We start from the raw sequence: 16,872 nt of genomic DNA, 5'->3' as shown, positions 1-16,872 counted from the left end.
TGGCTTTGTAGGCTTTAAAGGATAGAGAAACATATACTTGGCTCTCACTTTATGACCTCTGCCATTGTTGGGATTTGAACATGTGTAGGATTTCTTTTAATATGAATTTGTCCTTTGGGACACATTGTTCAAAGAAGTCTGCTTGTTCCTTGTCTCCACCCACAAGTATGTCAGCTAGTGTAATGCACCATATATATAAGATGCGATAGGACTGGGTAGAAGTTTAGCATGTTCAGTCAGAGGTTAGGGATCTTTTACAGGAGTGGGTGGGTGAGGTTCTGTGGCCTGCAATGTGCAGTAGGTCAGACTCAAACTTTAGCAACCCAAGGACCCCCATTTTGATTTAAAAATTTTCAGGGACCTCCGAACCCCCTGTTCAGCCCCAGGCCCTGCCCCCACTCCACCCCTTCCCCCAAACTCCACCCTGCCCAACCTCTTCCCACCCCCCTCACTCCATCCCCCCTCCCTTCATGCTCGCTCTCCCCTAACCTATTTCACTTTCGCCAGGTTGGGGCAGGGGGTTGGGGTGCAGGAGGGGGTGCAGGCTCTGGGAGGGAGTTTGGGTGTGGGAGTGGGTGTGGGCTCTGGGAGGGAGTGCAGGCTCTGGGAAGGGGGTGTGGGCTCTGGGAGGGAGTTTGGGTGTGAGAGGGGGTGCGGCTTGTGAAAGTGACTGGCACATCTCTCTTGTAGCGGCTCCTAGGCAAGGGGGTCTCTGCAGGTACTGCCCCTGCAGCTCCCATTGGCTGCAGTTCCCAGCCAATGAGAGCTGCGGAGTCAGAGCTAGGGGTGGGGCAGAGCGCGGAGACCTGCTTCGCCAGGGGCCACAGGGACGTGCTGGTGGCTTCCGGGAGCAGTGCAGAGCAAGGGCAGGCAGGGAGCCTGCCTTAGCCCCACTGCAACGCCAGACTAAAATCTACCAGTTTAGCTTCAGTAGCCTCCAGGAGATGAAGGGAGGGAGGAGGAGGAGTTGATCAGCGGGGTCCGCGGACTCCCTGGAATACCCTTGGGGACCACCAGGGGTCTGCGGACCCCAGTTTGAAAAACGTTGAACTAGATGATCACGATGGACTCTTCTGACCTTAATGTCTGTGCGTCTGTGTATTTTCCCCCGAACAGCTATGACTACTGGCCTTCAGCAGCAGAGCTATTTTCTCTTGGGTCAATAATCCTGTGACTACAAATAATGAACAAGTGTAATGTGCAGAAATGGTCACTAGGAATAGGTTGACCTCACCAAGCAAATGATGCTTCTGACCTAAGCCAAAACTTCATTCAAGCATTATGAGAATTATAAACTGGTGCAATGACCCCCAATACTGTTCTGGTGTGTGAATACTTGTACTGTTTGCACCAAACGATGTTTATTCCAGGGAGGGTTGGTTGGGGTATGATGCAGACACCTCTAACTTTGTTTTCTTCTGTGCAGATTAGGTTTAGATGTGAAACATGAAAATCACTTACTAACCCTGTTTTATTTTATTTTTAATTAGGATGATCCAGAATGTTTGCACTGACAGAAAAGAACAGATCCATTGCTCAGCTATTACTGAATACTGGCACTTGCCCGCGATGTGTTTTCAGATTCTGCTGTGTGGGGTTAGAGGCATCTTACAGGCACCCATACAAGGTTTCCTCTTTTATTTTTAATTAAAACATATGAACATGAAAGTGTATTTAAAAAACAACACCAACAAAAAGCTTTCTTTGGGATAGTTCCGATTTATTGAATCAATAGGTAGATCCTTACACAAGACACAAGATACTTACATGCCTGTGAGGAAGAGGCTTAGTGGAATAAATTATGAAAAATTAATACTACTAATCTTCTGATACTATGTAACTTTATTGATAGGCTATTCATCAGAATACTGTTGATATATTGTATAGTCAATTGCTTGACCACACTTTAGTATGTTATGAAATATACGCAAGAGACCAAATAACCAATATGAGTCAAGTTTATTGCTAAAAGTCAATAATAGTATAGTACAGGGAAAAAGGTTCAATACGATACCAGTTTCCAGGAAGTCATCTCATGCAGCCTTGGTAAATTCACTTTACATAAGTATTTCTCCATTACTAATCAAGAAAACCTATTAAATATTCTTTTAGTGATTTAAAGTATTATTTTTTACACTTAAATTGGGTACAAAACATTTCGTTGTAAATCATTCTCTGTATGCATATATGTAAATTCGAGCTTATTGTCAAAGTCAGTAGATGGAAAAGTTCTTAAATGGAAATAGACTTAATGATATAGTGGTGTTCCCCAGGGGTCTGTTCTGGGACCAGTCCTATTCAACAGATTCAGAAATGATCTGGAAAAAGGGGTAAACAGTGAGGTGGCAAAATTTGCAGACGATACAAAATTACTAAAGATAGTTAAGACCCAGGCAGACTGTGAAGAGCTGCAAAAAGATCTCTCAAAACTGGGTGACTGGGCAACAAAATGGCAGATGAAATTTAATGTTGATAAATGCAAAGTAATGCACATTGGAAAGCATAATCCCTACTATACATATAAAATGATGGGGTCTAAATTAGCTGTTACCCCTCAAGAAAGAGATCTTGAAATCATTGTGGATAGTTCTCTGAAAACATCCACTCAATGTGCAGCGGCAATCAAAAAAGCGAACAGAATGCTGGGAATAATTAAGAAAGGGATAGATAATAGGACAGAAGATATCACGTTGCCTCTATATAAATCCCTGGTATGCCCACATCTTGAATACTGTGTGCAGATGTGGTCACCCCATCTCAAAAAAGATATACTGGAATTGGAAAAGGTTCAGAATAGGGCAACAAAAATGATTAGGGGTATGGAACGTATGAGGAGAGATTATTAAGACCGGGACTTTTCAGCTTGGAAAAGAGACAGCTAAGGGGAGATCTGATTGAGGTCTATAAAATCATGACTGGTGTAGAGAAAGTTGATATGAGAAGTAGTAAAGAACATTACCTTAACACAAAAACTAGGGTTCACCAAATGAAATTAATAGTCAGCAGGTTTAAAACAAACAAAAGGAAGTATTTCTTCACACAGTGCACAGTCAACCTGTGGACCTCCTTGCTAGAAGATGTTGTGAAGGCCAAGACCATAAGAGGGTTCAAAAAAGAACTATATAAATTCATGGAGGATAGGTCCATCAATGGCTATTAGCCAGGATGGGCAGGAATGGTGTCCCCAGCCTCTGTTTGCCGGAAGCTGGGAATGAGTGACAGGGGATGGATCACTTGATGATTACCTGTTCATTCCCTCTGGGGCACCTGGCACTGGCACTGTCGGAAAACAGGATACTGGGCTAGATGGACCTTTGGTCTGACCCAGTTGGGCCATTCTTATGACATATTAAATGACACAGCTGTTCCCATACCCACACCACTAAAATGCAGCCACCTCTTGGGTGGAAGGGGACCATTAACTGGCACACATCTTTTCTGTTCACAAAGACTAAAAGGATTTCAGTTTTTTTAAGTCTCACAAATGATCCCCTATATAATAACATGTATGGAACTCAGTTATCAAATTCAGAGGGATGATGGGCCTAGCTGACTTTAGAGGATTTGAATTTGTAGTCCATGGGATTATTGGGATTTCAGTATGATGCTTCAAACTCTAAACCAATGGTCTCCATCTTTTTAGCTTGAGGGCCAAATATTTTATTTCAAAAAGGTCAGTGGGCCATAATCAGTACTTTGGCACAAACAGAGTAGAACAGGCCAGAGGATCTGCCCCACTTAGGTAGCACAGAAAGAGCTTAGGTCTCCTGCTGAAGATACCACAAAGTAGTGCAGGGGCAGAGAATCAGGGAGCTGTAACTAACTGTTAGTTCTCAGCTTCTCATTTCCACCTTCCTTGTGGGCTGCGCTGGGTGGCCGCATGTGGGCAGGGTGCTTATCCTTTGCAACACGCTCTCCTAGGCTCCTGCAGAACCAGTCAAACTCCTATGTTGCTCTTGCAGGGGTTCCTGTACGAAAGCAGGCAATGGAGTAGCTAGAAGTGCTCTCTCCTATTTTCTTGGCAATGCCATAGGTGGCCAGTTTGGGTGCTGCTGAGTACCTGCAGCAGGGAAGGGACAGCAACTGGTCAGAATACCACTGGCTCATATCAGAGCTGCTGCAGGGGAAGCGATAGGAGGCAGCGCCCCTTACACACTCCTTTAATGATCGGGCTGATTGAGGAACTGTAGTTTCTTCTTTGAGAGATGTCCCTGGGGGTGCTCCACTTCAGGTCAAGGTGCCTCTCAGCGCCTTCGATCGGAGATTCTACAGCAGTACCCCTACCGGCTGTGCGCGCGCTGTGCCTGCCTCTCGAGCTGTCAGTGTTCTAATAGCGCGTATACAGTCCGGGCTTCTCAGTTCCTTCTCTACCATCCCCGGCTAGAAACAGAGTTCAGCATTGCTCTTTGAGACCAGCTAGTTAGTTTGTTTCTCAGTTTAGTTAGATAAGTTACATTAGCTGTTACTTTTATTTCTTTAAAAAAAAACAACACCTCCGCAGTTTCGGACATGCCTGGCTCCCCAGGCTTCAAGAGATGCACCTCCTGTAAGGATGCCATCCCCATCTTGGACGGGCATTCACAGTGCGTACGCTGTTTGGGGGAGTCTCTTGTACCCCAAAAATGCGTCTGCTGTAACAAATTGAAAGCGCAGACCCGCAAGGACAGGGAGCTCAGGCTTAAAATGCTGTTCCTGGAAAACTGCCTCAGACCTGCCTCTGACCCTGGCCAGCAAACCTCTGTGACACCCTCCAGAGGCAAAGGAAAAGAAAAAAAACGGACAGCTTCCTCTCCCCTCAGGAGTTGTTCCTTGGGAAAAAAGTTAAAACCGGTTCTCCAGTCTCCGCTGACTCCGGCTCTGCGGTTCAGCACCTTCCACAAGGCAGGCACCTCGGGCACTGACCGTGAGTCGGCTGCCCCACTACACTGTACCAAGGCTCAGGGCTTCCAGTTGCCCACCTCTTTCAGCTCTTCTACAGCCACCTTTGCCAGTACAGTGCTGAGAGCTACTACGGTGCCGAAAGCACAAGTGATGGCTGTAGCACCGTCCTTTGATCATGTGGTGCCACTTTTACAGCCGCCACTCTCAGCGCCGAGCCTTCTGAGGTCTCCTGCCTCCCTTGCAGTGCCTACTTCAGGGGCTCCTGCTCTGTGGAGCCAGCTTGTGCCCCCGGGACACCCTTCGGTGCGCCAGTAGACGGCCTTCACCAGCTACACCGGCTCCGACTCCTGGTCACTCAGCTCCACCGCAGCTTTTACAGCCAGAGGATTTAAGGGTGTCCCATGCCCCTGACTCTCCTCTTCTCAGCACCAGCCTATCACTGAGACCTTTAGCACCCTAACTTCAGTACTCCCCTACCACTTCAAGCCCCTCCAATGAAGTGTGGGAGGATGAGGAAGAGGAATACGATGACCAGATGTTTTCTCTCAATACTCCCCCCAGAGTCAGTTACCTACATCTGGGAGATGCATTTCAGCACGATCTCCATATCCTCAAGGCTATCCACACTGGTATGGCAATCCCTGGATGGGACCACCTATGCTCCCCACCCTGGGGCAATGGCCACCCTGGGGTCCATGGACCTACACCGGACCACACTCAAGTCTTTCGCGGGCTGCCTGGAGGAAAGCTGTCAGACCCTCCCCACTGCCTGCTTACACTGAAACCTAGATAAGACCTAAAGTGGCCGCCACCCCTACAGAGGACACTGCCCCACACACCTCTTCTATAGTGATAACATCACAAGACACCATGATACCGCCACCACCTCCTGCTACTGATGAACTCGCTCACTTTCAAGAATTGTGTCACAGAGTAGCAGAAGAGCTCAGTATTACCCTGGAGGAGGTACCTGAAACACACCATGAGCTTACCGACATCCTGCAAGCTACGACCTCCTCCAAAATAGCCCAACCAATAAATGGGGCCATTATGGAACCTGCTAAAACTATTTGGCAGATCCCAGCTACAATAACACCCACTAGCAAGAGATTAGACCTAAAATATTTTGTTCCATCTAAGGGTTCTGAGTTTCCATTTACGCACCCCTCACCTAATTCTCTTGTGGTTGACAGTTCCAATCAGAAAAACAAATACCCAACACTTCCGCTCCACTCCATCAGACAAAGATAACAAGAGACTGGACTCCTTTGGCCGCAAAGTGTATTCTTCTTCCACTTTGCAATTAAGAGTAGCGAACTATGCGGCGCTGTCGTAAGTATAAAGGGAAGGGTAACCTCCTTTCTGTATACAGTGCTATAAAATCCCTCCTGGCCAGAGGCAACATCCTGTTACCTGTAAAGGGTTAAGAAGCTCAGCTAACCTGGCTGGAACCTGACCCAAAGGACCAATAAGGGAACAAGATACTTTCAAATCTTGGCGGGGAGGAAAGGCTTTTGTTTGTGCTCTTTGTTTACGTGTTTGTTCTCTCTTGGGACTGAGAGAGGCCAGACAGAAATCCATCTTCTCCAACCCAGCCTAATCCAAGTCTCCAATATTGCAACCAGTATAGGTAAGCCAGGCAAGGCGGATTAGTTTGTTTTGTTTTATGTGAATTTTCCCTGTGTTAAGAGGGAGGTTTATTCCTGTTTCCTGTAACTTTAAGGTTTTTCCCAGAGGGGGATCCTCTGTGTTTTGAATCTGAATACCCTGTAAAGTATTTTTCATCCTGATTTTACGGAGGTGATTCTTTTACCTTTTCTTTAATTAAAATTCTTTTAAGAACCTGATTGCTTTTTCATTGTTCTTAAGATCCAAGGGTTTGGGTCTGTGTTCACCTGTTCAAATTGGTGAGGATTATTATCAAGCCTTCCCAAGGAAAGGGGGTGTAGGGCTGGGGGGGATATTTTGGGGAAAGACGTCTCCAAGTAGGCTCTTTCCCTGTTCTTTGTTTAAAACGGTTGGTGGTGGCAGCATATTGTTCAAGGCCAAGGCAAAGTTTGTACCTTGGGGAAATTTTTAACCTAAGCTGGTAAGAATAAGCTTAGGGGGTCTTTCATTCAGGTCCCCACATCTGTACCCTAGAGTTCAGAGTGGGGAAGGAACCCTGACAGGCGCTCTTAGCAAAATATGACCACAAAAATTATGCTAAGGTAATGCAATTTATTGATGATGTCTCGGAGGATAAACGACAACAATTTAAAGCAGTGGTGTCTGAGGGCCAATTGATCCCCCACACAGCTCTTCAAGCTGCCCTCGATGCTGCGGACGCAGCGGCCAGATCCACAGCCACGGCTGTCGTCATGCAGTGGTCCTCATGGCTTGCTTCTTCCTCCTTTCCGAAGGAGATACAGAATACAGTCGAAGATCTCCCTTTCGATGGAGACAAGCTCTTCGCCGCTACAACCAATGGGGTCCTTCACTCCATGAAGGATTCCCGTGCCATGCTCTGATCTTAGGCATCCAAACACCTGCCACAAAGAAGAGACAATATAGATATCAGCCATACCAATGACCATGTTACCATACCTTTGCGCAGCATATTTCAGACAATAAGATACACAACAACAATGACATAGGCCCAGGAACCAATGACGTCGCCCTCCGCAAACAATGGTGACCCACCCTCCTAACCCAAATAAACAAATTTGAAGTCTTGGTTGAGGGTTTAGAAAACCTCGCACCCTCTCCAGCACCAACTCCAACCAACCATTTTTTTGGACACCGTTTGCTTCCATTCCTGGCCAACTGGCAAATCATCACTACGGACAGATAGATCCTGGAAATCATTAGATTGCGTTATGCCATCCCCTTCCTCTCCTTACCTCCCACCCACCTTCCCACCCCGTTGCTCTTCAGGGGCCCTTCTCGTGAACAGGAGGTACAACATCTCATACCTCTTTGTCAGGAGGTACAACATCTCATACATCTCAGAGCAATAGAGGAGATACCCCCTCAACACAGAGGGAAAGTGTTTTGCTCCCACTACTTCTTGACGGAAAACAAAAGCTGCAGTTGGCGTCCTATCCTCGATCTTCTATGTTTAGACAAGTTCATCAAGAAACAGAAATTCCGGATGGTTACTCTCCCAATGATAATTCTGGATTGGTTTTCAACCCTCCACCTCCAAGATGCATATTTCCATGTCTCTAGCCACCCTGCCCATTAATGTTTCCTCAGGTTTGCTGTGGGAGCGCAACACTACCGTACAGCGTCCTCCCTTTTGGCCTTTCCACTGCACCACGTGTCTTCTCCAAGGTGCTAGCAGTTGTAATGGCACATCTCAGGAAAAAAGGAATCCTCATATTTCCTTACCTGGATGATTGTCTCCTCAAGTCTCCCACTCAGATAGAAGCGAACCATGCAACTCTTGCAACCCTTCACTGCTTCCGCACCTTGGGCCTGCAAATAAACAAAAACAAATCTACCGTACAACCTACCCAACAAATCGCCTTCATCGGCCCCCACCTCGATTCCACAACCAGTCTTGCATCTCTCCCTCAGGACAGATTCCACACAGTGAGCATCCTGATTACCCAGATACGTGCCAGACCACAGACTACAGTCCGAGGCTCTCTACAGCTCTTAGGACATATGGCCGCTTGCACATTTATGGTCGCAAATGCTCGCCTGTACATGCGATGCCTTCAGGGTTGGCTAGCCACAGTGTACAAACCAAACAAGCATAGGCTAAACAGGTTACTAACTATGCCCCAGAAAGTCAATGACGCACTCCTCTGGTGGACCTCTCCCATCAACCTCTGCACCGGGATTCCCTTCCGACAAGATCCCCCTTCAATCACCATCACCACAGATGCATCCCTCACAGGATGGGGAACACACATCGGCCACCTCACCACTCAGGGTCTCTGGGCCACTTCAGAAACCAGGCTTCACATAAATTTGCTAGAGGTCCAGGCTGTACACAATGCCTGCCTCCTTTCCTTCCATCATCCAAAATCACGGAATTTGAATAATGACCGACAACATCGCTTGCATGTTTTACGTCAACAGACGGTGGAGCCCGATCACGCTCCTTTTGCACAGAGGCAGTAAAACTTGGGAACCGGTGCCTTCAACACAACATCCATATTTCTGCCTCATACCTGCCGGGTTCGCAGAATACCACCGCAGACAAGCTCAGCCGATCATTCCCCTTACAGCACGAGTGGGAACTCAACGACACCATTCTTTCCAACATTTTCCAGACCTGGGGTTATCCCCAACTGGATCTATTCACCACAGCAACAAACAAAAAATGCCCGACATTCTGCTCCAGAACAGGCCTGGGGAAACAGTCACGATGGAATACCTTTATGCTCCCTTGGACCAAGACTCTCATGTACGTGTTCCCACCAATGCCTCTATTGCACAGAGTAATTCTGAAGATACGAACAGACAGAGCCAACATCATTTTCATAGCCACAGCGTGGCCGAGACAACCGTGGTACCCCTTTCTCCTGCACGTCGGTCAAGCCACCCATTCTCCTTCCACCACTCGGCAACCTCCTATCACAATGCAGGGGACAACTATTTCACCCTGATGTACAAACTCTCCACCTGAGGGCCTGGCTGATCAATGGTTCTTCAATGCGGAATTAACATGTTCGGACCAAGTACGCACTGTCTAGCTACAAGGAAGAACACACAACACGCGCACTACCTTCCTACATAAATGGAAACGGTTCACATCTTGGTGCGCTGGCAAACAGACCTCTCCAGTTTCTGCTTCACTTCCACTGATACTGGATTACCTGTTACACCTTAAAACATTTGACCTCTCTATGAGCTCACTCAAGGTCCACCTCGCGGCAGTCACCGCCTTCCACCATAAGGTTGACAACGTAACCGTCTTTGTCCATCCAGTCACCAAAAGGTTCCTGAAGGGCATGCAGACGTTATACCCGGATGTGAAACTGCCTGCTGCACCTTGGGATTTACACCTAGTGCTCAAAGCCTTGATGGATATACCCTTTGAACTGATGGCTACCTGCTCCCTTGTTCACCTATCCATGAAGACCGCCTTCCTCATAGCAATCACGTCTGCCAGACGAGTAGGAGAAATGGGGGCGCTTATGGTGGACCCTCTGTATACCACGTTCTTCCACAATAAGGTCATACTCCGCATGCATCCAAGGTTCTTACCTAAGATACACTCTTCCTTTCACCTCAGTGAACCTATATACCTTTCAACATTTTTCCCAAAACCTCATGCTAATGCCTTTAAAACGACAATGCACACTCTTGATGTACGCAGAGCATTATCCTTTTACCTGGATAGAACGAAACCATTTAGGAAAACCCCTAGACTTTTTGTCTCTACTACTCCGCACTCACAAGGAAATGCTATCTCTACACAGAGACTTTCCAAATGGATTGTTGACTGCATACGCCTTTGTTACCAACTCAGGCAAATACAACCTCCTACATCAATTAGAACACACTCTACCAAAGCTGTCTCCACCTCCATGGCCTTTCTCCATAATGTCCCACTGTCTGACATATGCAAGGCAGCTACCTGGGCATCAAAACTTACCTTCGCTAATCACTATGCTCTCATTCACACTGTAGCATCTGACACCAGATTAGATAGAGCTGTCTTGTCAACAGCCTTCGTGCCTCCTCCGAAGTCCCAACCATCCTAAGGGATACTGCTTTTCAGTCACCTGAAGTGGAGCACCCACAGGGACATCTCTTTCTCGAAGAGGTTACTCACCCTGTGCAGTAACTGATGTTCTTCGAGATGAGTGTCCCTGTGGGTGCTCCAGTACCCGCCCTCCTCCCCTCTACTTTGGAATTTGTAACACACTCCGTTGTAGAGACGGAACTGAGGAGCCCGGGCTGTGCATGCGCTATTAGAACACTGACCGCTCGAGAGGCAGGCACAGCGTGTGCACAGCCCGTAGGGGTACTGCTGTAGAAATCTCCAATTGAAGGCGCTGGGACGCACCTTGACCTGAAGTGGAACACCCACAGGGACACACATCTCGAAGAACGTCAGTTACTGTACAGGGTGAGTAACCTCCTCTTAAATATCACAGGGCCTGGCTTGGGGACATACTTTCAGTTTGTCATCAAACACACATTCTTCGAATGGCTGCATGCCAGGCCCACAATTTAGAGTCAATTTATGGCCACAAGCTGGACACCACTGCTCTAAACTACCCTCTTTGATGTTATCTGTTTTCTTCTGATTTTCCTCAGTTCTTACTGGCTACTCCATTAGCCTTTTCTCTTATGTCTCTCCATCTGCATCTCTGTTCCTGTTCGTTGGCATCCCTCTGGTTCTGTGTTTGGCCCTGTTCTTTCTTTCTCTATACTGTTTGTCTCAGAAAGGTCATCCCCTTCCCTTGTAGCTTCCATATGCAGGTGATTTCCAAATCTACCTCTCCACCCTCATACACTCCTCCTTCTTCCAGATTTCTCTAACTGTTCCTCTAGGACGGTGGTTCTCAACCAGGTACGTGTACCGCTGGGCATACGCAGAGATCTTCCAGGGGCGTACATCAACTCATCTAAACATTTGCCTAGGTTTGCAACAGGTTACATTAAAAGCACTAGCGAAGTCAGTACAAACTAAAATTTCATACAGACAACAACTTGTTTATATTGCTCTATGTACTATACACTGAAATGTAAGTACAATATTTATGTTTCAGTTGATTTATTTTATAATTATATGGTAAAAATGAGAAAGTAAGCAATTTTTCCGAAATAGTGTGCTATAACACTTTTGTATTTTACGTCTCATTTTGTAAGCAAGTAGTTTTTAAGTGAGGTGTAACTTGGGGCTACACAAGACAAATCAGACTCCTGAAAAAAAAGTACAGTAGTCTGTAGTCTGGAAAGTAGTCTGGAAAGGTTGAGAGCCACTGCTCCAGGATGTCTCACCACTCAAACTCTCCAAAACTGAACTTGCTTATCTTTGCTTCAGATCCGTCTCCCTTCTGTTTCCATTGACAACTCCAGGATCCTTTACTTCAGAGACTCAGAATGTTGGTGTCGTCTTTGAGTTTTCCCTCTCCTCTTCTCCCCGCATCCAGTCGCTCACTGAGTTCCAACACTTCTTCCCTGTCTCTGCTCCTGCAAAATTTGTCCATGCATTAGTCAACTTGATAACTAATCTCTCTCTGTACTACCCACCCTCTCTTCCCACATCCCAATCCAAAATCTAAAGTCATCTTCCACTTCTATTGCTCTGACCCTGTCATCATCACACACTTGAATCCCTTCCTTGGCCACCTTTCTCTTATATCAAATCCAAACTCCTCCTCCCAAGATGGTTTGATTTAAATCAAAGCAATTTAAATCACTGATTTGACTCATGATTTAAATCAGCAAGCAGGAAAACTTGACTTAAATCATCAATTTTAATCATTTTGCATTTGTACTTTTAGTTATTTTCCAAAAGAAAGGTATGATTCTCATTAGTATCCATTAAAATGTGGATTTGCAACTAAATAAAGACTTTACGCTAAATTTGGTGCTTCTCCTTGCTAACTTGGAGGAAACACTATATCTGTACATATTTACTTAAGCAATTATATAGCTGTCAAGCTTCCTTCCCCACTCTGAACTCTAGGGTACAGATGTGGGGACCTGAATGAAAGACCCCCTAAGCTTATTCTTACCAGCTTAGGTTAAAACTTCCCCAAGGTACAAACTTTGCCTTGGCCTTGAACAGTATGCTGCCACAACCAAGCGTTTTAAACAAAGAACAGAGAAAGAGCCCACTTGGAGATGTCTTCCCCAAAATATCTCCTCCAAGCCCTACACCCCCTTTCCTTGGGAAGGCTTGATAATAATCCTCACCAATTTGTACAGGTGAACACAGACCCAAACCCTTGGAACTTAAGAACAATGAAAAAGCAATCAGGTTCTTAAAAGAAGAATTTTAATTAAAGAAAAGGTAAAAGAATCACCTCTGTAAAATCAGGATGGTAAATACCTTACAGGGTAGTCAGATTCAAAACATAGAGAATCCCTCTAGGCAAAACCTTAAGTTACAAAAAGACACAAAACAGGAATATAAATTCCCTCCGGCACAGCTTATTTAACAAGCCATTAAACAAAAGAAAATCTAACGCATTTTCTAGCTAGATTACTTACTAACTTTACAGGAGTTGTAAGGCTTGCATTCCTGATCTGTTCCCGGCAAAAGCATCACACAGACAGCCCAAACCCTTTGTTCCCCCCACTCAGGATTGGAAAGAATCTTGTCCCCTCATTGCCCATTTTGGGTCAGTGGGGTTACCTTAGCTTCTTAACCCTTTACAGGTGAAAAGATTTTGCCTCTGGCTAGGAGGTATTTTATAGCACTGTATACAGAAAGGTGGTTACCCTTTCCTTTATATTTATGACAATAGCTATTCAGATTCTTAATTTTTACATTTTTATTATGTTAGAAAATGGTGAATGATGCATTTCTTATTTACTAGATGATAAATCACAAATAAAAAATTAATGTCAAGCTGTATTTGGATAGAAATTAAGATGAAATTAAAATGTCCCAAACCAACATTTTAATTTTTTTATTAAATAAAACTACCTTAAATGTGCTGTATATATAAGAAAAGTTTTATTAAAAAATTATCATAATATATTTTGCATTTAAAACTAGCTTATTAAACAAAGAAAATATTATCTGTAGTTAGTGAACTGAACTGATTGTTTCTGGTCACCATGTCCTTCAAGATTTTAGAACTAGTAGATCTCATCCTCTCACACCTCATTTTTATTCATAGATTGGAAGAAGAAAACAAGCTTTCCAGCTTTTTCATCTTCTAATTGGCTTCTTAACTTTGAATGAATTAATCATTGAATTGTACTAGTTGAATAAACTGAAATGAAAAAAAAATACTCTCTGCATCCGCATAAGAAGTTATGGCTGTCAAAATCTAGTTTAGCGCTTCAGCAAACTCTGGTTCCAGGTGATCAGCCAGGGGCTTCCATCAGTTCAATGGTTAGACTTTCTTTAAAATTTGACAGCAAACATGTACTACTTAATATTGTTTCTGTATTTAATTTAAATGATTTTAACATATTATAAAAAGTTTAGGCCTTAACTCAGGTTGTCAATTTCAAATTTAATTGTAACTAGGTTTACTTCTAAAAAATAAACTTTTATTTCATTTAAATTTAAAAAATTGATTTAAATAAAATAGGATATTTTTGATTTTAAAAAATCATTGATTTTTATCCACCCTGCCTCCTCCTTGTCTACAAAGTCTTATCTCATTTGCCCACCGCCTACATCTGTGTTAATTTCCTTCTTCTCCTCTAATTGTTCTACCCATCTCTCCTCATAATCATCTTTCCTTACCACTCCCGTGTATTCTCCCACTCCCAGGTTAATTCATGCTTCCCCTCTGCTTGAAATAGTTTTTCACTTCTTGTCTGTCAGTCTTCTCATCTCTCTCTCTCTTTACTTTTTCAAATTCCTCTTTAAAACCCAATTTGTCAAGGAATCCTCTACTCCCCAGTGCTGTCCACACCCTCCATATTTATGCTATTGTCCTGTGTTATGTCTGTCTTAAACACTATTGTGGCTCTCAATACCTAGCTCCTAACATCAGTAGATCTCAAAGTGCTTTACAAAGGAATTCAGTGTCATTATCCCCGTTTTACACATAGGGAAGCTGAGGCAGGGAGCATTGAAGTGATTTGTTCATAGTCACCCAGTAGGCTAGCTGTAGAGCCAGGAGTTAGATCCCACGTCTCCTGAGTTCTGTACAGTGCCCAGTCCTCTGGGCCACATTGACTAGGTGAACTATTGTGCCTGCACACTATCAGTTGCAGGATCAGGTCCTTAGAAAATTAAACTGGTTGGGACAAGGAACATGCCTCAGTCTTTGAAGTCCCATGTAAGTTTATTTCACTGTCTTAAGCGATTAATGATAATAGTTTGAGTTAATGACCTTGCTGAGAGAATGATCCTAAACCTTTAAATTGAAAATGTTATTGTTCCAAGAGAAAGTTGTTTATAGAACTTAAAGCCACCAGTTTGTCTGTCCTAAGGTAGCATTGTGGAGGCAGGACTCTCCGCCCCTTGACAAAAGTCTGAGCTCTGGGGAAGATAAGATGAGTCTGGGTCACATGTGTGTATTTATAAAATTTAACCTATAGGGCTAGCCTGCTTGATTGCCTATATATTTTTTCTTATGGATTTCTTATTTTCTTGTGGGTTTGATTATTTGTTTTATTATAATAGATTTATAGGTTTATATTAAAGTATTTTGGCTGTAACCACAAGAAACCTACAGGCCACATCCTACAGGTTGAGCTTAAGCAAAGTTAGCATACACATGTTTGGGACCTTTCACCTATATAGGTGATGATGAGAGAAAGCATAAGGTCCATATATGGATGCGACCTTTAACATAGATAGGTAAAGGATACGTAGAGGTAGGTTGGCATGGGGGGCTTCCTAAATTCATACCCTCTGTAAATTTAACAGGAACACCACAAGGAAAGAACCAAAATAACCGGGTAGGACAGAAATAACAAATGTGAGAATGATCTGATGTCATTAATATGTATGTATATGTCATCAATATGTACAAACATACCAGCCTGTGGTAGCCTAACATTTTGTGGTTGAGGAAACTAAGTTTGGACATAGAAGGAGGGCCTGAGTGCTTGAGCTCTATAAGAGCGGTGACCCACCATGCCAAGGAAGCTTCTAAGGTTCTAAGCTTCAGGGGTTATAAGCTTCAAGTTTCAAGCCTTCTTTGTTTATTAGTCCATTAGTCTGTTAGTTCTTAACTGTAAGTTTTAGGTCAGTTAGTTAAGTAAAACTCTAAGTTAGCTTCAATAGCTTTTAGCTCTTTAGCTTCTCCTAAGCTTTGCACCTCCCACGCAAGAATTGAGGAACCTGGACCAGAAGTCCCTTGGCATGCCAGAGGCGAGGCTAGTTCTTTGTCTCTTACAACCAGGTTATCAATGAAGAGTGTGAGTATATTAATCAAAAGCGTTATAGTATATAATAGCACATGTATCTCTAGAATAATATTATTGCCTTTGTAACTCTGATTATTTTACTATTTGATTATTATTCCATTTATCTCAATAAAAGTCTTTAAGGCTACATTTATCTCAGTGTGTGTGTCCTTTCATACATCCCAACGGTCCTTGCAAACTCTGTATCCTGATTCTGGGACAAGAACCTTATTATCTTCTGATCAGATTAATTGGTGAGCCTATAACCCATATTTTCCAAATTAATAATATTAACATCCTAAAATCAGGCAACAAAAAACATGCACAGGAAATATGGTAGGTATGCCAGAAAATGTATATCAATCAAGATTTCCAAGTGCTTAAAATAATTAAGCCTCACAAATCCACTGAGTTAGGACTCTCTGTTTGCTAGTATTTATAACTCATTGCAAATGGAGATGTTGTGACACAGGGGAAGTTAAGTGACTTGCCCAAGGTCACACAGCAAGTCTGGTTGAACCAGAAATAGAATGCAGACCCTCTGACTCCCAATCCCATGATCTAGCTACTAGACAAAATTGCATTTCTTCATCCTGAAAGATATGGCAAAACCTTACTAATTCATTACCAATGTAAATTATTAAATTTTGGGAATTAGTGGGTAAGCCAAACTAATGTGATTTTTTAAAAAATAAATTAATTATACTGCATCTCAAAATATAATTTTATTGCAAGGGTTGTTTAGTTGTAACTATGTATGTAGTAGTGTATTAGTTATTGCACATAAATTTTATTTATGTGCAATAACTAATACACTACTACATACATAGTAGTGTATTAGTGTAGACTTTAAATTTTTTGAAGTCTGTGTGATATGAGACCTCATTGCTGTACATATTATTTCACCTTCATTGAGAAGTTGCATGAGTCTGCTAATTTTTTCAGAGGGAATTATTAGGTCTGTAGATTAACGAACTGAGAATTAATGAGGTTCTA

At 43.7% G+C, this 16,872-nt stretch overlaps 1 protein-coding gene across 5 annotated transcripts in view; it reads left to right on the top strand.

The window, feature by feature from the left end:
* The window catches only part of PUS10 (pseudouridine synthase 10), a 77,166-nt gene that overhangs the window by 7,288 nt on the left and 53,006 nt on the right, over positions 1–16,872 (top strand). For 4 of the 5 annotated variants that reach the window (XM_037895981.2, XM_037895978.2, XM_037895979.2 and 1 more), the window contains exon 2: positions 1,491–1,627. In XM_037895981.2, the coding sequence (XP_037751909.1) occupies positions 1,502–1,627 (126 nt within the window). In that variant the 5' untranslated portion in view covers positions 1,491–1,501. Of the gene's footprint in view, positions 1–1,490; positions 1,628–14,057; positions 15,889–16,872 lie in introns of those variants that run through there. The other variant, XM_037895982.2, reaches the window with a different exon arrangement.

Source organism: Chelonia mydas, chromosome 3, assembly GCF_015237465.2.
Source record: "Chelonia mydas isolate rCheMyd1 chromosome 3, rCheMyd1.pri.v2, whole genome shotgun sequence".
Classification (NCBI taxonomy): domain Eukaryota; kingdom Metazoa; phylum Chordata; order Testudines; family Cheloniidae; genus Chelonia; species Chelonia mydas.
The sequence above is the reverse complement of the archived record's forward strand: the minus strand, read 5'-3'. Positions and strand labels throughout refer to the sequence as shown.